Below are 24,140 nucleotides of genomic sequence, written 5' to 3'. Positions count from 1 at the left end.
GTGGTGAAGTGGGATTTACTCAAAGAGGTAACTACCATCAGGGGTAAAGGATAGGGTTATTGCTTTCGTAAAGGAGACTACGGTGGTCTGAGACAGTATTTAAATTCTGTACGATGGGACCAACTGATGATGTTATCAACAGCAAACTCAAAATGGGAAGAATTCAAAGAATTTATCTTGGAAGCTACTAGGCTTTACATACCAACTAAGAAATATTGTTCAAGGTTTAGGCCTAAATGGATGTCAGATGAACTAATGAGACATATGGCAGAGAAGAAAAATGTATGGGATACATATAAATTAATGGGTGACATGGAAGCCTATGATAGATATAAGCTGTTTTCTGTTATTTGTTTTTTAGGAGCATTAGCAACTAAGGCCATATTGCTCCAGGGATATGCGGTGGTCATTTCCTGACCTTTCCGCATTTGGTGGTCAAGGGCTTGACCTCGGTCTAATCAAGAAGCGTGTGCTACACACTGCTGTTCCTGTCCACCTGCCTATGGAGGCGATAGATATAAGCTGGTCTGTAACGAAGTCACAAAGGAGATTAGGCAGGCAAAGGCAGATTATGAGAAATCTTTGGCAAAGAATGCAAAGAAAAACATCAGAGTTCTTTACCTATGTAAACTCCAAAAGGAATGGGATGAACTAGATTGGTCCAATGGATATCGTTGGTTCAACTGTTGAGGATCCTGCTCAGATGGCTAACAAACTAAATGAGTAATCTGCCTCTACATTTGCACTTAGGAGTTAGCATTAGTAGAGGCATATGATGCAAGAAAGCAAGCTTATGCAGAATCATTCAAAAAAAAAAAAAACCCACTTCCACTTCACCCTCCATTTGTTCCAAGTACCTGTCCAGCTCAGACTTAAATTTATTTAGGCTATCCACTTCCACAACCAAGGATGGAAGTTTGTTCCACCAACCAACCACCCGCTGGCTAAAGGAAAACTTCCACACATCTATCCTACATCTGTCTTTCCTCAATTTGAATTTATGCCTGTCAAATGATTATTCTGAGCAAGAGAAAGGATTCCATAGGCATTGAGCATGTCCAAACCATTCAGAACTTTATACACCTCAATCAGATCACCTCGCAGGGGCCTAGTCTCCAGACACTGTAATTTGCAAAATTTAAACCTTTCTTCATAAGAGCAACCCTTTGTTCCATTCACTAATCTTGTGCCCTTCTCTGTACTCGTTCCAGCAGCTCTACATCCTTCTTAAAATGAGGTCTCCAGACCTGTATACAGTACCCAAGGTGTGGCCTGACCACTGCCTTATATAAGGGGATAATCACCTCCTTATCCCTGCTAGAAAAATTGCTGTATATCATTGAGATATACAGGAAGACACTATGAGCTACTCTTGGAGACTGTCTGCACCTCTCAGAAAACTTCATATCTCCCTACACAATTACCCCCAGGTCCTTTTCGTTCTCTACCACTGTCAGTGTAGTACCACAGAGTTGATACGTCACTCTGGGGTTGCTGCTTCCCATATGCAGTACTTTACATTTGTCAATGTTAAACTTCATTTGCCACCTCTCAGCCCATCTGCTCAACCTTTCCAGATCCTATTGCAGCAGCATAGCTTCAGTAGTATCCTTAACAACGCTGCCAACATTTGTATGGTCTGCAAACTTGGACATTAAGCTTGATATACCTTCATCAATATCATTTATAAATACAGAAAACAACAATGGACCCAATACTGAATCCTGAGAGACTCCACTAATAACATTAGTCCACGATGAGCAGTGTCCATTGATCACCACTCTCTGTCTTCTCCCCCTCAACCATCCCTTTCTCCATATCAGCAATTTTCCTCCAATGCCACACTGCTCCAATTTGTGCAGCAGTCTTTCATGTGCAACAGTATCAAAAGCCTTTCTAAAATCCAAATATATAATATCAACGTTATTCCCTGCATCCAGTTCCTTTGGGACCACATCATAGTATCCAATCAAATTGGTCAGGCAAGACTTTCCCTTAACAAAATCATGCTGTGTCCGAGCTATAACTGAAGTCTTGTCTAGATGATCCTGCAGTGCTTCTTTAACCAGTGCCTCCATTAATTTTCCTGGAACAGAAGTTAAACTAACAGGGCTATAATTACTTGTGTTGCCCTTTGATCCTCCTTTGTGAATTGGGGTCACATATGCACATCTCCAGTCCATGGGTACCTCCCCTGAGTCCAAAGAAGCTCTCATAATTATAGCTAAGGGTTTGCTTACTTCCTTTGCTGCCTCCTTTAATATAACTGGATAGATTCCGTCCACCCCAGGTGCCTTTTTTATGTTTATCTTCAACAATTTCTCCTCCACTGTCCTCTCAGTTATTATAAAATCATCGCTCACTGTCAGAGTTTAGCTCACCTCTGGCATTCCCCTCCCTGAATAACTCACATGGCTGAATGTAGATGCAAAATACTCATTTAGTTTGTTAGCCACCTGAGCAGGATCATCAACAGTTGAACCATCAATATCCAGTGGACCAATCTGATTCATCCCTTCCCTTCCAGAGTTTACATAGGTAAAGAACTCTTTGTTGTTTTTCTTTGCATCCTTCGCCAAGGATTTCTCATAATCTACCTTTGCCTGCCTAATCTCCTTTGTGCCTTGGTTACAGACCAGCTTATATCTATTATACACTTCCATGTCACCCATTAATTTATATGTATCCCATGCATTTTTCTTCTCTGCGACATGTCTCATTAGTTGATCTGACATCCATTTAGGCCTAAACCCTGAACGTATTTCTTAGTCGGTATGTAAAGCCTAGTAGCTTCCAAGATAATTTCTTTGAATTCTTCCCATTTTGAATTTGCTGTTGGTAACTTCATCAGTTGGTCCCACCGTACAGAATTTAAATACTGTCTCAGACCACCGTAGTCACCTTTACGAAAGCAAAAACCTTTACCTTTACCCCTTATGGTAGTTACCTCTTTGAGTAAATCCCACTTCAGCACACTGTGATCACTACCACCTAGTGGTTCCTGTATCTGCAGATTCTTAATGCATGAAGAATCACTACTGATAATCAGATCAAGAGTATTACTCCCTCTAATTGCCTCCTGAACATGCTGATGTAGAAAACAATCATCCAATAAATCCACAAAAGCCTTGCTAGTGTGTGAGTGACCAACCCACAAATTCCAGTCAATATCTGGGAAATTAAAATCCCCCCCCCTTATAAGACACTCTGATTTACTGGCCCACTCTATTTCCTTGTACAGTTCCTTATTATACTCATCAGAGTCATTAGGCCTATAACACACTCCTGTTCTCAATTTTGATCTCCCAATACTATGTCACACCGAACTGACTCGACACTGCACTGTCCAACGATGTCGACTGGCTCCATTTCCTTGGATTTTATGTGTTTAACTAATAGTATAACCCCTCCTCCCTTCCTTTCTTGTCTATCCTTCCTGTACACATTGTACTCCCCAAATTCCAGTTCTGCATTCCTTATATCTGTGTGAAACCACGTCTCTGATATCCCAACAATATCTACCTTTGGTGTTCTCAGCAATACCTCAAATTCATCAAATTTATTTACCAAATTCCTAGCATTGGTGTACATGCAAGTATACATGCACCTGTTCCTATTCTTAGCTACCCTAACATAACCCATGTGTTTACTTGTTACGCAATGACTCCCAGCAGTCTCTGAAATACCATGCATCTTGTTTTCCAGGCTGCTGCTCATTCCAATAGAAGCAGTGCAAGAATCACTTTCATCACTACCAGTGGCTACTGTTAATCTATTAGTCCTTGTATCCCCCTAAGCTAGCAGTTTTTCGACCCACCTTATTCAGAGAGGGGAACGCCATAGGTGAATTAAACTCTGGCAGTGAGCGATAATTTTGTAATAACTGAGAGGAAAGTGGAGGAAAAATTGTTGAAGATGAACATAACAAAAGGCACCCGGGGTGGATGGGATCTATTCATTTATATTAAAGGAGGCAGCAAAGGAAGTAAGCAAATACTTAGCCATAATTATGAGAGCTTCTTTGGACTCAGGGGAGGTACCCGTGGACTGGAGATGTGTAAATGAGACCCCAATTCACAAAGGAGGATCAAAGGGTGGCACAAATAATTATAGACCTGTTAGTTTAACTTCTGTTCCAGGAAAATTAATGGAGGCACTGGTTAAAGAAACACTGCAGGATCATCTAGACAAAACTTCAGTTATAGTTCGGATACAGCATGGTTTTATTAAGGGAAAGTCTTGCGTGACCAATTTGATTGGATACTATGATGTGGTCGCAAAGGAACTGGATGCAGGGAATAACTTTGATATCATATATTTTGATCTTAGAAAGACTTTTGATACTGTTGCACATGGAAAACAAACTGGAGCAGTGTGGCACTGGAGGCAAACTGCTGATATGAATAAAGGGATGGTTGAGTGGGAGAAGACAGAGAGGGGTAATCAATGGATACTGCTCATTGTGGACTAATATTATTAGTGGAGTCCCTCAGGGTTCAGTGTTGGGTCCATTGTTGTTTTCTGCATTTATAAATGATATTGATGATGGCATATCAAGCTTAATGTCCAAGTCTGCAGATGATACGAAGGTTGGCAAAGGTTGTTAAGGACGCTAATGACAGTACGCTGCTGCAACAGGATCTAGAAAAGTTGAGCAGATGGGCTGAGAGGTAGCAAATGAAGTTTAACGTATCAACTCTGTGGTACTTCACTGACAGTGGTAGAGAAAGAAAAGGACCTGGAGGTAATTGTGCAGGCATGGTGTCTTGTCAATGATATACAGGAATTTTACTAGCAGGGATAAGGAGGCAATTATCCCCTTGTATAAAGCAATGGTCAGTCCACACCTTGAGTACTGTATACAGGTCTGGAGACCTCATTTTAAGTAGGATGTAGACCTGTTGGAATGAGTGAGAAGGGCAACAAGATTAGTGAATGGAACGAAGGGTTGCTCTTACGAAGGAAGGCTTAAGTTTTGCTGATTACAGTGTCTGGAGACTATGCACCTGTGGTGTTCTGACTGAGTTGTGTAAACCGTTGAATGGTTTGAGCATGCTCAATGTTGATGGGACTTTTCCTCTTGCTCAGAATAATCACCTGAGAGGGCATAAATTCAAATTGAGGAAAAACAGATGTAAGATAGATGTGCGGAAGTTTGCCTTTAGCCAGCGGGTAGTTGGAACAGACTTCCATCCTTTGTTGTGGAAGTTGAAAGCTTAAATAAATTTAAGGCTGAGCTGGACAGGTATTTGGAACAAATGGAGGGGTGAAATGGTAGCGTTTTTTTTTTTTTGGTTGATGCTGCATAAGCTTGCTTTCTTGCATCATATGCCTCTACTAATGCTAATGAAGCTGAACAAATGAGTAACATGTTTCAGTAGTTATTTTTTTTAATAACTACGGGAATTTTTTATAGCTATACTGTAATACTAGGGATTACTGAATACAATCATAATATTCAGAAATAATTAATATTTAATAACTATTAATAACATAATCCAAACTTTACACTAATCATCCTCTTGATCTGTTTCCATTGCTATTTCAGTTTTGCTATCACTTTCATTTGTAGTAAATACTAAAGACTTGGTATATACTTCAATAATACAATCAGCTGCCCAATGCTTCTGCTCTGTCTTGAAAACATAGTTACAGCAACTTTTCCATTTTTCTTGAATTATGCTAGATATTCCTTGTTTAGTGTAGTCCATTAGATGTGTCATATTCAGATCTTGAATATTTTATTTTGAATAAAATTTTTCAGATGAGCCCATATTAATTCAATAGTTTTAAATCGCAATTGTGTGGCGGAAATTGTAAGGAAATACGTCCGTTCTCATGGAGTATTCTATCCACTGTGTATGTTTTTTGGAAATTTAAATGGAGTATTCGTGCTTGTGGAGGATTCTATCCACTGCGTATGTTTTTGGAAAGTTTAAATGGCTAATAATTCACATTTATGCATACTAGGTTGAAATGTTGTTATTTGGTTTTTAGGAGCATTAGCAACTAAGGCCATATTGCTCCGGGATATGCGGTGGTCATTCCCTGAATGACCTTTCCGCATCCTCCGTATTTGGTGGTGACGGGCTCGAACCCCGGTCTAATCAAGAAGCGTGTGCTACGCACTGCTGCTCCTTCCCACCTGGCTACGGAGGCGCCTAGGTTGAAATGATACATTGTGTTTCACCAATCACTTTAAAACAGTTTGCTTCTGCGATACAGGCACACTATAGCCTCAGAAGCTTATGCGCCATTAAACCTCCATAACACATGCACACTCGCTTCTGTGATAAAGCATGTGGAGGCTTGTCTTGTTGAAAGCTATGATACCATGCATTATCAAAAACTATAACAGAATCTTCCCAAATATTTGGCAGTAGTTATTGCTTTAGCCAAGTTTTAAAATTATGTTGATTTATTTGGCCATTGTAGTCACCAGTTGTGTTTTCAGCTTTATATATAAGTACAAAGTTTGGAATAAAGGCCATTTATATTTCCCACACTTATTATAATAAGTCTTTTTCCAGCATCGCCACAGTGCATGACTCCAGATAATCCATCGATTCTCAAAAACTTCTAAAAAGTTAAATTACCACTCAGGTTGGCGCCTCCATAGCCAGGTGGGAAGGAGCAGCAGTGCATAGCACACGCTTCTTGATTAGACCGGGGGTTCAAGCCCGACACCACCAAATACGGAGGATGCAGAAAAGTCTGGGAATGACCACTGCATATCCCGGAGCAATATGGCCTTAGTTGCTAATGCTCCTAAACACCAAAACAACAACCACTCAGGTTTCACTAAAAAAAAAACTGTTCTTCCCAGAATTGAACCTATACAAGAATATATAATTTAACAACTATAAGGATATGGTCATAACAACAACCACCTAGAATTGCAGTAATGTAATTGCTCATAAACATTCTGTTCTCCACATGAAACAATTTCATCTCTTTTTTGTTTCTGCTTTCTTCCATTTAAATTTCATTTGTTTCAAAATTGCATGTAGAGCTGTTTACCCAAATGGAAAATCAATTAGCATTAGCATAAGCATATGATGCAAGAAAGCAAGCTTATACAGCATCAGCCAAAAAAAAAAAACACTTCCCACTTCACCCACTGATTCCCTCTAAACGTTTTCCCAGTTCTTCCTTGAATTTAAGCTATCAACTTCCACAACAACAGATAGAAGTTTGTTCCAGCAATCAACTATACGCTGGAAAGGTACAATTCAGCACATCTATTCTACAACTGTCTTTCCTCAATTTGAATTTATGCACCTCAGGTTCATAATCTGAGCAAGAGGAAGAATCTCGTCAGCATTGAGCCTGCTCAAAACATTCGCGGCCTTATAGACCTCGATCAGATCACCTCACAGGTGCCTAGTCTCCAAACGATGCATTTTGCAGAACTTAAGCCTTTCTTGTTAAGAAAACCCCTTTGTTCCCCTCACCAATCTAATTGCCATTCTACTTTTCCCCACTAGTAAAATTCCTGTATATCATTGACACGACCCCATGCTCTACTCTGGCAGCCTGTCTGCACTGCTCAGAAAACTTCATATCTGATAGCACAATTACCCCAGGTCTTTTTCATTCTCCACTACCCTGAGTGTAGTATTACACATTTGGTACATTTCTCTGGGGTTACTGCTACCCATATGCAATAGGTTTCACTTGTCAATGTTAAACGTCAGTAGCCACTTCTCAGTCCATCTGCCCAACTTTTCTAGCATACTGTCATTACTGTCTTTAACCCTGCCAATCTTTGTATCACCTACAAACTTTGGCATTAAGCCTGATATACCTTCATCAATATCACTGATAAATATACAAAACAACAATGGGCCCAGCACTGAACCTGGAGGGACCCCACTAATAACACAGGTCCAAGAAGAACAGTGTCCATTGATTACCACTCACTGTTATCTCCCACTCAACCATCCTTTTATCCATTGTAGCAACTTACTCTTAATGCCATACTGCTCCAATTTGTAAAGTAGTCTCCCATGTGCAACAGTATCAAAAGCTTTCCTGAAATCTAAGTATATGATATCAAAATAACTTTTTGCATCCAGTTCCTTTGTGACCACATAATAGTATCTAATCGAATTGGCCAGGCAAGAGTTCCCCCTAACAAACCCATGCTGTTTGAATTATTACTGCAGTCTTGTCTAGATGATTGTTATTTGGTTTTTAGGAGCATTAGCAACTAAGGCCATATTGCTGCGGGGATATGCAGTGGTCATTCCCTGACCTTTGCGCATCCTCTGTATTTGGTGGTCATGGGTTCGAACCCCGGTCTAATCAAGAAGCGTGTGCTACGCACTGCTGCACCTGGCTACAGAGGCGCCCGTGTCTAGATGATCCTGCAATGCTTATTTAACCAGTGACTCCATTATTTTCCCCAGAACAGAAGTTATCAATTAACTTAACAGACTTGTAATTACTCATGTCACCTTTCGAACCCCATTTGTGAATTGGGAATACATTTGCACACCTCCAGTCTGTGGGGACCTCCCCTGAGTCAAAGGATACTCTCATAATTATGGCTAAGGATTTGCTCTTACTTCCCTGAATGCCTCCTTTAATATAACTGGATAGTTTCCATCCACTCCTGTTGCATTTCTTACTTCAACAATTTCTCCTACAATTCACACTCAGTTATTACAATATCATTTAGCTCCCTGTTAGAGTTTAATAAACTTCTGTCCTCCACAAAATACTCCTTCAGTTTCTCAGCTATAATCAGCAGGATCATCAACAGTCGAATCCAGCGATATCAAGTGGACCGATCTGATTCATCCCCTTCCTTCTAGAGTTTATACAAGTAAAGAAGTCTTTGCCAAAGATGTCTCATAATATGCCTTTGCTTCCCTAACCTACTTTGTGACTTAATTACAGACTAGCTTATATCTACCATAGGCTTCTGTGCCGCTTGATAATTTATAAGCATCTGATGCATTTATCTTTTCTGCTAATCTCATTAGTGTATCTGACATGCATTTAGGCCTAAACGTTGAACAGCAATAGACCACCACTTTATGATATTAATCCATTCCAAAGACACTATAGTATCATGAATATATTGTAAGGTGAACCCAATAACACATTGTTTTTTGGTAATTCGTTCCAAAACCTCAGAAGTTTAAATTTTTGCTATATTAGTCATGCTATAGAATCAAATTTCAGAAAACCAATTCAAATCATTAAATGCACTACACTTTCATCGTTATCATATGTTCAGTTATAAGACTAAGTTTTGAAAGCCTTTGTGATATTTCCGGAGATCATGACTATAAAACAATTTGTAGTTTCCAGTTTATTGGGCTTTTCTGTTAGTGCAATCTATTATAAACAGGTAGTAAACTTGATATTATTGCATTTGCAATAGTACTAATATCTGAAATTCTGTGGGTTTTTATGTTATTACGGTGAAATGTGTTTCCCTTTCTATGGAATCCTCAATCATATAAAAAGCATAATATCATATTAAATATTCTTCTGATTTTCACATATTTAATTTTATTAATTGGCAAGGTAATAAAGCATAAATTTGTGCTTCATATCTTTATTATATGAATAATATATGTTACTTTTTTTTTATGATAATATTCCTCCTATTTTTGCTTATCAGAATCGCCACATAACAGAATTAAAATTCAATTTGCAAACGGGATCGCAATGACCAGCACTTACCACATATCGTACAGTGATCGGAGAGTCCATCGTAAAGGGATTTGATCATAAAGTAAAAGAATTTTAAAGCGGGGGTCCACTGTATTTCTTAGTTGAGCCTAGCAGTTTCCAAGATTAATTCCTTGAATCCTTCCCGTTTAGAATTTGCTGCTGGTAACATCATCAGTTGATCCCACTGTTTAGAATTTAGAAACTGTCTCAGGCCACTTTAGTCACCTTTACGAAAGAAAAAACCCTTCCCTTTACCCCCGATGGTAGTGACATCTTTAAGTAAATCCCACATCAGTAAACTGTGATCACTGCCACCTAGTGGTTCCTTTATTGGCAAATTTTAATGCACGAATAATCACTACTGACAATCAGATCAAGAGTATTATTACCACTGGTTGCCTCTCGAACATGTTGCTGTAAAAAACAATCATCCAATAAATCCACAAAGGTTTTGCTAGTATGTGAGTGACCAAGCCCCAAGTTCCAGTCTATATCTGGGAAGTTAAAATCCCCACATTATAAGACAATCTGATTTACTGGCCCAGTCTGTACTCTTCACAATTGTATAATTGTTTGTTGTACTCATCAGAGTCATTAGGCCTATACAGGGCGGATTTAGGCATGGTCTTTATGGGCTGCAGCCCAGGGCCCCATTCAATCGAAAGGCCCCCTTCGCGATCAAAAAAAAACAATTTAAATTAAAAATTTAAGAAAAAATAAATTATACAAAATTTTTTCGTACCTAGATAAAGTTTAAATCATTGGTTTGCAACACTATTGGATTTGAATAAAATATCAAATATCAATGTTTTAAATGACAGGAAATAGTAAATACAGCTCTGTCTTTATCGCCTCTGTCGGTAGTCAGTAAAATCAAAATATACTTTGTCATTTGTCAATTATGCAAATAATGTGGCAACGTTGGAATGGGAGTGCAAGTCTAGATCCTCTGAAACGTTAGCTTAGCGTAGCTCTCACCGTTTGACATTTAAGGTTATGTATAGTACAGTATAGGTTTCCATAGCCCAGTGGTCAGGAGCGGGAGTGCAGTAGCACACACTCCTTGAGTAGACCAGGGTTCAAGCCCCTGACTGCTAAATACGGTCGATCTGCGAACCTGCACTGGACCAGCATGGCAGATTATGGTTCATTTCCCTCAACGTGAATTGTTGAGGAGGCTTCCATCCTGCAGTGGGTTGATAATGGCTGCAGTTTACCTTTTTTTTATAGTACAGTATAGTTGAATATTAAATAGTCATTCGTTCGGTGAAGTGTACTATTCAGGTGCTTCGTTTCTTCACTGGTAAGTATTGGCAAAGTTAACTAAATACTAAATAAATATAAGTTAAATCACTCTCCGGAAATCTTTTGTCAGCACGTAAATTCAATCGTTTTTTGCATTTCCTTGAAATGAGCTATAATAAAAATAACTGGACACTGTTTATTTGAAGTAAGTGGTAGGCACTAGTAAGCAGCGTAAGCTATAAGCTTGCCTACTTGACAATGACAACTAACCTAATATGGTGGTGGATTGTTTTTTTAGGTTTTTTTTATTTCTTTTCAGATTAAATAAATACCTAAAAAAAGGTCTGGTAGAAAATATAAAAGCGGAGCTGAAAAATGAAAAATACAATTAAATAGAGAAAAAGAAAAAAGTAAATGTGCCAAAATTTCAAATTTTTTTGTATTGGAAAATAAAAATGAGAATCTAAACGATATAGGTGCAGTAATAAGCGAAAGAGAGAATAACTTAACTGAAGAGAAACAGAAAAAACAACAAAATGTATATAACAATAACGAAGAATTACTAGAACTAGAATCACAACCGAGAACCTCTAAAAACAATGTTGACGTTGACGGACATTCAGTACCAGACAAAAATATACAAGATCTAGACGACAACCAGTTCTCTGAAGTCTCTGTTGCTGTTTTGCAAGAAGATAGTGATAAAGAGACAGAAGAGGCTTTAGAAAATGCAGAGTTGCTTGCTAAATATGTTGATGTAGGTTTGTGGCCTACACAGTTAAATGATAATTTTATTAATCACTGTCTCTCATCACATGAAATGACTTATTTCCAAAATAAAGATCCAAAAAATATATATCCAGTTTCAACAAGGAATTACAAAGAACAAAACAGATCATTTTCAAATAAGTACTTTACGAAAAACATTAAAAATGGTCAATTACAGGAAAGATCTTGGTTGTGCTGTTCTACCAGTATGGGAAGTGTTTTTTGTCTAGTCTGCAAACTTTTCTCTAAAATCCCTTCTCAATACACAACTAGATTCTCTGACTGGAAACATATAGGACCTTGTTTAGAAAGTCACTAAAATTCTAATGAACATAAGAAATCATTGTTAGTGTGGTTAACACGTAAAGAAAATAAGTCTGTTATTGACAAGCAGTTGCAGGAGAAACTAAGAAAAGATACAAAATATTACCACAATGTCCTAAAACGTTTGGGTTCGAGAGTAACCTGTGCGGCCGCAGCTATTTTGCAGCTCCTGGAGAAGAGAAGTTTTATCTGATTTATTTTTTGTTTTATTAGCTTAAACTGGCATATTTACTTATTTTCTAGAGTAGTTTTATATTCCTAGTTACGATGCTTAGTTTAAAGTTTAACTTGAAAGAGATTTTGTGGGTATTACTTAGTATTGGTAACGGTATCAAATCCACGTGTTACAAATTGCAGCTCCGTTGAACGAGAGGTTTTTAACCGTATTTAGCTGATTTATTAACCAATTGTTATATCAAATTATTATCTGTAAGTAGCTAAAAATCTAGTCAGGATCCTTAGTTTATTCTAAATTGAGACAGCGAGATTTGGAAGTTAATCAATACTTAAGAGTCCGTAGAACTACCGTTCGTAATTACCGCCATTGTAACACGATACAGCATATCCTGAATTCGATAGCATTAGCTTGTATAGTATAGTGCATAATATAATATTGTCAATTAATCAGTAAATTTATTAATCTTGTTAAACTTCATTGTCAATTAAATTGTACTTTTAACTATATATATATATATATATATATAACGACTTAGAGTACAAACGTAACAAATAATTAATACGGAAGTTATATAAAGGGAACTCATAGATAACACTCGATACTGAAAAATAAATATAGCGTTATAACTGTGTTAGGATACAAGTTTAAGGTTTTAATTTGTTCTGAAATTGTAATTTTATTGACAGTAAATCGAAATCATGACTCAGACCAGAGCAGCAAAGCAAAAGGCTCAAGCTAATGGGAGTGCTATGGCTCAGGGGAGAACTGAGGGGGGCAGTTGCCCTCTGAATCACAGCCTTTTAAGATGCACTGTTTGCTTGATGTTTGCGGAGCAATCGGGTACGGGACATGATACTGCCATGGGGGATGTCTTTGTGTGTGCACGATGCAAGGAGAGCAAGGAAATTAGGCGACAACTCAGCGTTGTTATAGGCCTATATGAGACCTTGAAGGACAGGGTGGATGCCCTCGAAGGAAATAAATTGAGGGGCCCATCAAGCTCTCAGCTGCCCACGTCAACGCCAGAACTTGCACTTGGTCATCTTGCAACACAGAGGCAACCCCCAAGGCAGAATGCGCTGGTCCCACAGGAACTAGTAGTTGTTGGTGACTCTATTGTCAGGGAAACGGGGAACATGCTTTGTAAAAAGGATAGGTGAAACAGGACCAGGGTATGTCTGCCAGGGGCAAAGGTTGATGACGTTGCAGAGCGGATATCACCTTTTAAGGGCACAAAAGGTGATATAGTTGTACACGTCGGCACTAATGATATTAAGAGTAGGAGACCAGCGGAATTACTTAACAAGTACAGATCACTGTTGAAAAAAAGCCGTGAAGTAGGGTTGAATTTGAAAGTGTCTGCAATTCTACCCAGACACGATAGGAGGGAGTATATGATGAGAGCTGGGCGCCTCCGTAGCCAGGTGGGAAGGAGCAGCAGTGCGTAGCACACGCTTCTTGATTAGACCGGGGTTCGAGCCCGTCACCACCAAATACGGAGGATGCGGAAAGGTTAAGGAATGACCACCGCATATCCTGGAGCAATATGGCCTTAGTTGCTAATGCTCCTAAAAACCAAACAACAAACAAACATGATGAGAGCCTTGTCGATCAATTCGGCCCTGGAAAGATTGTGCAAGGCTCAAGGGGTAGAATTTCAGGAGAGATTGCTTCTACAGGGATGGGATACACTTAAATAGAAAGGGTGCAAGAATATTTGCTGATGCTATCGAGGCAGTGTTAGGTGGGTCGGAAAACTGCTAGCTTGGGGGGAGACAAAGACTAATAGATTAACAGTAGCCACTGGCAGAGGTGAAAGTGATTCTTGCACTGCTTCTATTGGAATGAACAGAAGCCTGAAAAACAAGATGCAGGATATTTCAGAGACTGCTGGAAGTCATTGCGGTACAAGTAAACACATGGGTTGTGTTAGGGTAGCTAAGAATAGAAACAGGTGCATGTATACTTGCGTGTACACCAATGCTAGGAGTTTAGTAAATAAATTTGATGAATTTGAGGTATTACTCAAAACATCAAAGGCAGATATTGTTGGGATATCAGAGACGTGGCGTCACACAGATATAAGGAATGCATAACTGGAATTTGGGGAGTACAACGTCTACAGAATGGATAGACAGGACAGGAAGGGAGGAGGGGTTATGCTGTTAGTTAAGAAACACATAAAATCCAAGGAAGTGAAGCCAGTCGACATCGATGGACAGGGCAGTGTCAAGTCAGTTTGGTGTGACATAAACATAGGTAAATCAAAATTGAGAGTAGGAGGGTGCTATAGGCCTAATGACTCTGATGAGTATAATAAGATACTGTACAGGGAAATAGAATGGGCCAGTAAATCAGAAAGTCTTATAATGGGGGATTTTAGTTTCCCAGATATTGACTGGAATTTTTGGGTTGGTCACTCCCACACTAGCAAGGCTTTTGTGGATTTATTGGATGATTGTTTTCTACACCAGCATGTTCGGGAGGCAACTAGAGGGAGTAATACTCTTGATCTGATTATCAGTAGTGATTCTTCATGCATTAAGAATCTGCAGATAAAGGAACCACTAGGTGGCAGTGATCACAGTGTGCTGAAGTGGGATTTACTCAAGGAGGTAACTACCATCAGAGGTAAAGGGAAGGGTTTTTGCTTTCGTAAAGGCGACTATGATGGTCTGAGACAGTATTTAAATTCTATACAGTGGGACCAACTGATGATGTTACCAACAGCAAATTCAAAATGGGAAGCATTCAAGGAACTAATCTTCGAAGCTACCAGGCTTTACATACCAACCAAGAAATATTTTTCATGGTTCAGGCCTAAATGGTTTTCAGATGAACTAATGAGACATATGGCAGAGAAGAAAAATGCATGGGATACATACAAATTAATGGGTGACATGGAAGCCTACGATTGATATAAGTTGGTCTGTAACCAAGTCACAAAGGAGATTAGGCAGGCAAAGGCAGATTATGAGAAATCCTTGGCAAAGGATGCAAAGAAAACAGAAAAGAGTTCTTTACCTATTTAAACTCAAGAAGGAAAGGGATGAATCAGATTGGTCCGCTGGATGTTGATGGTTCAACATTTGAGGATCCTGCTCAGGTGGCTAACAATCTAAACAAGTATTTTGCATCTACATTCACACATGAGGAGTTATTCAGGAAGGGGAATGTCGTAGGTGAAGTAAACATTAGCAGTGAGCTAGATGATTTTCTAATAACTGAGAGGAAAGTGGAGGAGAAATTGTTGAGGATAAACATAAAAAAGGCACCCGGGGTGGATGGGATCTATCCAGTTATATTAAAGGAGGCAGCAACGGAAGTAAGCAAACCCCTAGCCATAATTATGAGAACTTCTTTGGACTCAGGGGAGGTACCCATAGACTGGAGATGTGCAAATGTGACCCCAATTCACAAAGGAGGATCAAAGGCTGACACAAGTTTGTTTGTTTATTTGTTTGTTTGTTATTTGGTTTTTAGGAGCATTAGCAACTAAGGCCATATTGCTCCGGAAATATGCGGTGGTCATTCCCTTGACCTTTCCGCATCCTCCTTATTTGGTGGTGACGGGTTCGAACCCCGGTCTAATCAAGAAGCGTGTGCTCCTTCCCACCTGGCTACGGAGGCGCCGCTGACACAAGTAATTATAGACCTGTTAGTTTAACTTCGGTTCCAGGTAAATTAATGGAGGCACTGGTTAAAGAAGCACTGCAGGATCATCTAGACAAGAATTCAGTTATAGCTCAGACACAGCATGGATTTGTTAAGGGCAGGTCTTGTCTGACCAATTTGATTGGATACTATGATGTAGTCACAAAAGAACTGGATGCAGGGAATAACTTTGATATTATATATTTGGATCTTAGAAAGGCTTTTGATACTGTTGCGCATGGAAGACTGCTGCACAAATTGGAGCAGTGTGGCATTGGAGGCAAATTGCTGCTATGGATAAAGGGATGGTTGAGTGGCAGAAGACAGAGAGTGGTAATCAATGGACACTGCTCAACATGGACTAATGTTATTAGTGGAGTTCCTCGGGATTCAGTGTTGGGTCCATTGTTGTTTTCTGTATTTATAAATGATATTGATGATGGTATATCAAGCTTAATGTCCAAGTTTGCAGACGATACAAAGGTTGGCAGGGTTGTTAAGGACACTACTGATACTATGCTGCTGCAACAGGATCTGGAAAGGTTGAGCAGATGGGCTGAGAGGTGGCAAATGAAATTTAACATTGACAAATGTAAAGTACTACATATAGGGAACAGTAACCCCAGATCAACGTATCAACTCTGTGGTACTACGCTGACAGTGGTAGAGAATGAAAAGGACCTGGGGGTAATTGTGCAGGCAGATATGAAGTTCTCTGAGCAGTGCAGATAAGCTGCAAGAGTAGCTCATGGTGTCTTGTCAATGATATACAGGAATTTTTCTAGCAGGGATAGGGATGTGATTATTCCATTGTATAAGGCATTGGTCAGGCCACACCTTGACCAATGCCTTATACAATGTATACAGGTCTGGAGGCCTCATTTCAAGAAGGATGTAGAGCTGCTGGAACGAGTAGGGCAACATGATTGAGAAGGGCAACATGATTAGTGAATGGAACAAAGGGTTGCTCTTATGAAGAAAGGCTTAAGTTTTGCAAATTACAGGGTCTGGAGACTAGGCATCGGCGAGGTGATCTGATAGAGGTGTATAAGGCTTTGAATGGCTTGAGCATGCTCAATGCCGATGGGATTCTTCCTCTTGCTCAGAAAAATCGCCTGAGAGTGCATAAATTCAAATTGAGGAAGGACAGATGTCGGATAGATGTGCGGAAATTTGCCTTTAGCCAGCGGGCAGTCGGTTTGTGGAATAGACTTCCATCACTTGTTGTTGAAGTTGATAGCCTAAACAAATTTAAGGCTCAGCTGGACAGGTATTTCGAACGAATGGAGGATTGAAATGGGAGTAGTGGTTGTGTGTGTTTTTTTTTTTTGGCTGATGCTGAATAAGCTTGCTTTCTTGCATCATATGCCTCTACTAATGCTAATGCTAACGTGTTATTGCAGTGGTGAAATATTTAAGTATAAGGGGCTTAGCATTCAGAGGTCACGAGGAAATATTTGGTTCTCCGCACAATGGTAATTTTATGGGGGCTCTGGAATTACTAGCAGAGTTCGATCCATTCGTGCATGAACATATCCAACAACGAGAACTGTGACCAAAGCCTTTCACTCTGTACTTATCAAAAACAGTTTATGAACAAATAATATAGATTATGGGAAACAAGTAATAAAAAGAATTATAGCTGAAATAAATAGTGACAATGCAAAGTACTACTAAATTGTGATGGACTCGACACCAGATTTGTCCCTCAATGACCTATTATAGTACGATATTGTTTTGAGGGAAAAGTGTATGAAAGATGTGTATCTTTCATCAAAGTTAGTAGTCACAGTAGCTTATCTTTATTCAATGCCTTACAAGAATTTCTAGAAAAAAGTGGACTGCCACTGGATAATTGCAGAGGACAGTCTTTTGACAACGCTGCAAATATGTTCAGCTGATACAATGGCTTGCAAGCACATCTCAAACAAAAAAATAAATGTGCTGATTATGTGCCGTGTGCTGCGCATTCCCTAAATCTAGTTGGTGGGGAAGCGGTTAAAGTTGCAACTCAAATTGTGAACTTTTTTGGAGTAGTGCAACAAATATATGTTTTCTTTTCTGCAACTACCCATAGTTTCTAAATCGTGAAACAAAATTAAAATTTTCGATAAAAAGTTTAAACCAGACTAGATGGTCTTGTCACTATGATGCTGTTAGAGCTTTAAAAAATAGTTACAGTGATATCATGAACATATTAAAAACATTTAGTGACAATATGGATGAGAAACTTGATTTTCAAAGAGAGGCACAGAATTTATATAATAATTTGGTGAAACTTGAAACTGTGATTTTAATTGTTTTTTGGGAAGAAATTTTAGAAACATTCAATTTAGTTAACGAAAAAGTGCAGACCCCAGGCTTAGATATATGTGAAGGTGAGAAGTTAATTACGTCATTAGAAGCGTTCGTGAGCAACATACGAGAACAATCAGATCAAAAACTAAATGAATACGAGGAGACAGCCAAAAAATTAAGTACTAGTGTGGAAAAAGAATACAGCAATTTAAAAAAAGAGACGTATTACTTCAAAATTTTCAGATAAATCTACAGAGAAAGTTTCACTAAATGGAGCAGAAAAATTTTAACGGGATGCGCTAAACGGTGCATTAGATAAGTTGATTACGGATTTATACAGAAGAGGCCATGTCTATGGGGAATTTAGCAAAAGATTCAAATTTTTAATGGATTTGCAAGACATTAATATCGAAAATATTGACTTGGAAAGTGCAAGTAATGTTGTTGATTATTATTCGGATGACATAGACAAACATTTAGTCAATGGATGCATTCAGTTAAAATCCTACTTACAGACTAAGCCAGACTCATATGACTCATGCGGTGATATATTCAAGCTAATTTATGAAAAGAAACTTGTCGATGTTTTTTCCGAATTGCTATACAATCTTAAAAATTTTTTTGGCATTGCCAATCACCAGCTGTAAGGGGAGCGATCCTTCTCCAGGATGTCCTATATAGAAAACAAAAAAGGACAACAATGACGAATGAAAGATTAAATTATTTATCAATTCTTTCCATAAACTGTGATTTTTAACCAAAGAATTACAGTGTGATGATCAAATAAAAGAATTTTCAGCACAAAAATGCAGAAGAGTTACTCTTTAAATATCTTTAATGTATTAAAAATACTTACATTATATAACTCCTAGAATGTTTTATTTATTTTATTTTTAAGAATAAGTATTATTTTGTTTTATTTATTTATTTTTTCTTAATCTTAATTCTTGACCTGAGAATTTGTTGTTTCGTTTTTTGTTTGTTACTAAAAGTAATATCTAATACATTTTATTTTTTATTTATGTTTGATGTTTGTTATGTATACAAAACCTTTTTTTCGTTATAACTGTATATAAAAGTTTGTATATCCAAGTGCATCAAATAAAATAAAAAAGTTCTTCAATGTCTGTTGCCTATAATTTTTCCTATTGGAAAAATTTTTCCTATTTAAAAAAAGGGTAAAATAACAGTTTTTCAACAAAATGGCGAATGAGTCGCCACAACTAACCCAAACTTGGGTTAATTGGGTAGGTCCCCAAACAGTGTTAGTCCAGGGCCCCCAAAGTTAACGGTCCACCCCTGGGCCTATACATACTCCTACTTTCATTTTTGCTTTCTCAGTTCTTATATCACACCAAACTGACTCAACATTGCAATATCAACTGAATGCACTTATTTAGATTTTATGTGTATCTTAAATAACAGCATAAACCCCTCCTCCTCCCTTCCCATCCTGTATGCATTGTAGTCCCCAAATTCCAATTGTGCACTGTTTATATCTATGTGACACCAAGTCTCTGATATTCCAACAATATCTGCCTTTGATGTCTTGACCAGCACTTCAAATTCATTTACTATATCCCCAGCATTGATGTACATGCAAGTATACATGCACCTGTTCATACTCTTAGTTACCCTTACGCAGTCCATGTATTCACTTGTTCCGTGATGACTCCCACCAGTCCTTGAAATCCCCAGCACCTTGCTTTTGAAGCTGCTGCTCATTCTAATAGAAGCAGTGCAAGAATCACTTTCCCCTCTACCTATGGCTACTGTTCATCTTTTAGTCTGTGAATCCCACCAAGCTAGCAGTTCTCCGACCCACCTAACACTGCCTCAATAGCATCAGCAAATATTCTAGCACCCTTTCTATTTTAGTGTATCCCAGTCCTGTAGAAGCAGTCTCTCCGGTTATAACTGTCTTATAACTGGCAACAATTTATTTAAAGTGAGTACCTTCCTATCAACACCATAAAATTCTTGAATAGTGGGACAAATAATACATTTATCAAAATCACCTATCTGATAAACTGATTTTTTCTTCTTACATGGAGAATTTGATTTATCATCTGGGTACAACAACAATGAATATGCTTTTCTAATCTGTTTAACTGCTATTTCTGATAAACCTTTAGCTAGAGCAGCCCTCCTTGTACGCTGAATTTTAGGTACAATTAAAATCAAACATCTTCATTTTCAAAAAATTAAGAATAATTCTGTGAAGAATTTTTCTACTCTTGCTGTATGGATATTTTTGTTAGGTGTCCAGTGGTACATACTAGTACACATCATGCATACTGCTTAATCAGGTGTGAGGAAGATTGACCACTCCATCTATTGCTTCTTTACCTTACCCTTTTGCAAAATGGACTGGTCTGGTTGCACACCAAAGTATCTTCCAGTTGTAAACAGACTATATTTATACAATGCATTAGCAGCTAAGGCTGTACTGCACTATGCATTCAGTGACTGAGGTGTATGTCATGTGGACTGAAAAACCCAGGATAACTCTAGGAGAAAAACTCTCTCCACCTGAGATTGACTATACACATCTAACTCAATATGCCTTTAAGGATTCCTCCATTTATATAGAGAAACAGATATGATTAAACCTGACAACATTATGAACACCACAAAAAGAACTATACCACTATACAACATACCATTAATGTAACAGGCTGGGATTTCTACAAGTGCATCCTTTAACTCCATCTCACTAGCTTGTATTAAATCAAGTAAGTCATCAAAAGAATACTGCAAAATATTCAGGAAAATATTTTAGTTATCCAAACCAAAACAAAAAAAAATTTTTTTTTTCTAAACTTAACTTATTCAGCATACCCAGCCCAGAGACCACAAAGTGGTTGCAGGGCTGGCTGTGCTAAATAAAGCATATTACATTAAAATTTCACTAATTTTAACTCTATAATTTGGATTAATATTTTTTTTTTTTTTTATTTATACAAAATGAAGATTTTTCTACAATTCTTAACTTTTTTCAGAATCACTTGGTGAAAATATAAAATCATTTCAAAAGGAAAATTAGGCTGCTCACAAACAACCCTTCCACGTACATGTTGAGGTGAGTGGTCCACTAGGCACCTCAAATCACAACTTGTTGATTGATGGTCTCTTCTCCAATGGGGCCTTTCTCATGGTCATTCTCAACCTCGTGTTGTTTGGCATTACAAGAATGCAAAATGTACTCTTAAGATGGTCACAAAGGATGACCTGTAAGATTTATTTTCTTCTTTTCCTTGGTTGGGTTACTGTTTCCAATCTTCTGATGTCAAAGTTTTCTCAGACTGTGTCAGTGAAATTATTCATTTAGGGATGAAATCCTTTAAACACACTACACCTTAAAATCTTGTCCGTTATCTAAACCATGTTTTCCAATAAATGTGCTAAGGCTGTTCAAAATAAGAATGTTGCATATCTCAAATAGCTTGTATACAAATCTTTAGATTCATTTTCTCCCTATAGCAAAGCTCGCAACATAATTGTTGCGAGCTTTATAATTAAAGCAGTTATTAATCAATTCAAACTAAATTTCGAACAGGCTAAGATAGAAAACTTGCTTCTTATCCAAATTATAGTCGAGGAGTCTGATATCTTGCCAAACCTACTGGCCACAACTTTTACCCATCCCTGTTCCCACGGCGCCTCCGTAGCCAGGTGGGCAGGAGCAGCAGTGCGTAGCACACGCTTCTTGATTAGACTGGGGTTCGAGCCCCGTGAGCCACCAAATACGGAGGATGCGGAAAGGTCAGGGAATGACCACCGCATATCCCTGGAGCAATATGGCCTTAGTTGCTAATGCTCCTAAAAACCAAATAACAACAACCCTGTTCCCACTTCTGTCAAAACTGGATGGTTCTGTTGCCACTTCAGCCAAAGATAAAGCTGACCTGCTAGCATTCTATTTTTCTTACAATTTGTATACTGATGATCTTGGTAAACCAACTCCCACCATTCCCAGTACACTGCATTCAATCCTCCTCCTTTGGTCTTTCGTCAAAAGGATGTCAGAAGGATTTTGATCAATCTTGAAGCAAAGAAAGCTTCAGATCCTGATGGTATTTCTCCACTTGTTCTTAAAACCTGTGCTTCAGAACTTACTCCTGTTCCGAATTGTCTTTTTTCCATTTTCTTATTCCAAAGGTGTTTTTCCTTCTGCTTGGAAATTTGCTCATATCTAGCCAGTTCCTAAAAAAGGGTGACAAATCCCTCTCATCCCATTGCAATTACATCTATTCTTTCTAAAGTAAGAGAGAAATCCGTTAAATGCAAACTTCCAAACTATCTAAAACTTCCATCTGATCAATGATCATGGGTTCCATCAGTGTCGATCCACTGGTGATATTCTGGCTTATGTTACCCATCAACTAGTTTTTCTCTCTGACCGCTCACTGTAGGTGATGGTAGATGGCTCTGTCTTCCAACTTCACTAATGCTGGTACTCCACAAGGTTCAGTTCTTTCTCGAACTCTTTTTCTCTTTTAGTTTTTCTTTTTTACCTTGAAATGGGGGAGAAAGGTGATAGGAAACTGGCTTTTTGATTCCCACCACTGCTCTAAGCAGATTTCAAAAAACTAAACTTGTTTTGAGAATAAGGAGAATTTTGAATCTGTCAGGCCAGGTGCCACCATTCTAGTAACAACTTCCATTAATAATTACTGCATCCCCTATCCAAAAAAAGCTACTACACACCAATAGCACATGATATAAAAGCATTTAATTTTTATAATTTAGACCTTATAACAAGTGACGTAGCCGAGTGGTCATGAGTACGAATGCAATAGTACACGCTCTTGGAGTGGACCAGGGTTCAATCCTGTGACTGCTAAATACGATTAACATTTGTATTGATTGATTTATTGTAAACTCCACTGACCTGGTGGTTGTGCCAGAGTATAAACAAGAAAATTTAATCATATGTGGTTTTACTTTCTGCTAACAAACTATTTAGTTAATAATAACCTAACTAAAGGAACAAACCTTAACCTGCAAATGTGGATATGAAATTATGAAATGCAAGAAAAGTGTTGTATGTTTGGGGTGGGGTATACTCATTTTAATATGCAGATAGTGTGGATAGTTTTGAATATTTCTACTGAAATTTTTTTTCCAATCAATGCAATGCTACTCTCTGCAACATAAAAATAGCCAATATGGCAGTAGTTTTTATATTTTGTAATCTAAGTGATTGAAAATTGTGATTTTTTTTTTTTTTTTTTTATTATTGTGAATAATTCTAAGCAAAATTATGATCACAGTTATAGCAATTACCTTTAGAACAAACTTAGAAAATCTTTTTTAATAATTTTATATGTTTATTTTTCCTACCCTTATAATCACCTGACAAAAAACAATACTTTAAAATTAAAACAGAAATGAGAAACATCTGTTGTTTAATATCACTGTCTTTAAACTTTCATGCCTGGTCGCAAAAAATTAGACAAGTGAGGGACCGTGGAATATAAAATTACCCAGAGGGTGTTTTAACCTCTAGTACATTTCATTCATTATTTATATATATATATATATATATACACATTTACAATAGTTCGATTTTCTTAAGTACTGGTGTTTTATACATATAGGTATTGGCGTTAATACAATACTGGTCTTTAAGTTAGCCTTGTCTCGGTTATCTTAAATTCACATGGCCTATACATTTAGGATTTAGAAACTTACTGCGTATTGCTAAAGAAATTTTCATGATAATTACTGATGAAAATTTTTTATGTATCTGTAGCAATAGGTAATCATCAATACTATTTTATAACTATATAATAATATTTATACATTTTATACATTTTTGCTTTACATCACGTGGCCGTCAATCCCCTACTTCATCGGGGGCTTTGAGTGGATTAACAGCCCATTCGATGTAATGCTTTTATACTTACCCGTTTCTGTTTGTATCTATCACAGCTTTGCTATTTTATTTAATTCTGGATACTAAGGACTTATGTTTATA

At 37.9% G+C, this 24,140-nt stretch overlaps 1 protein-coding gene across 1 annotated transcript in view; it reads right to left on the bottom strand.

The window, feature by feature from the left end:
• LOC150085555 (sister chromatid cohesion protein DCC1) overlaps nucleotides 1–24,140 on the bottom strand; it is a 300,470-nt gene that overhangs the window by 146,641 nt on the left and 129,689 nt on the right. Inside the window, exon 5 of the mRNA XM_090373339.1 lies at nucleotides 20,821–20,911. Coding sequence (XP_090229465.1) covers nucleotides 20,821–20,911 — 91 coding nt within the window. The remainder of the gene's footprint in view (nucleotides 1–20,820; nucleotides 20,912–24,140) is intronic.

Source organism: Mastigoproctus giganteus, chromosome 5 (genome assembly GCF_048544385.1).
Source record: "Mastigoproctus giganteus isolate SK-2022 chromosome 5, ASM4854438v1, whole genome shotgun sequence".
Classification (NCBI taxonomy): domain Eukaryota; kingdom Metazoa; phylum Arthropoda; class Arachnida; order Uropygi; family Thelyphonidae; genus Mastigoproctus; species Mastigoproctus giganteus.
Note: the sequence above shows the minus strand (reverse complement) of the source record. Positions and strands in the feature narration are given on the sequence as shown.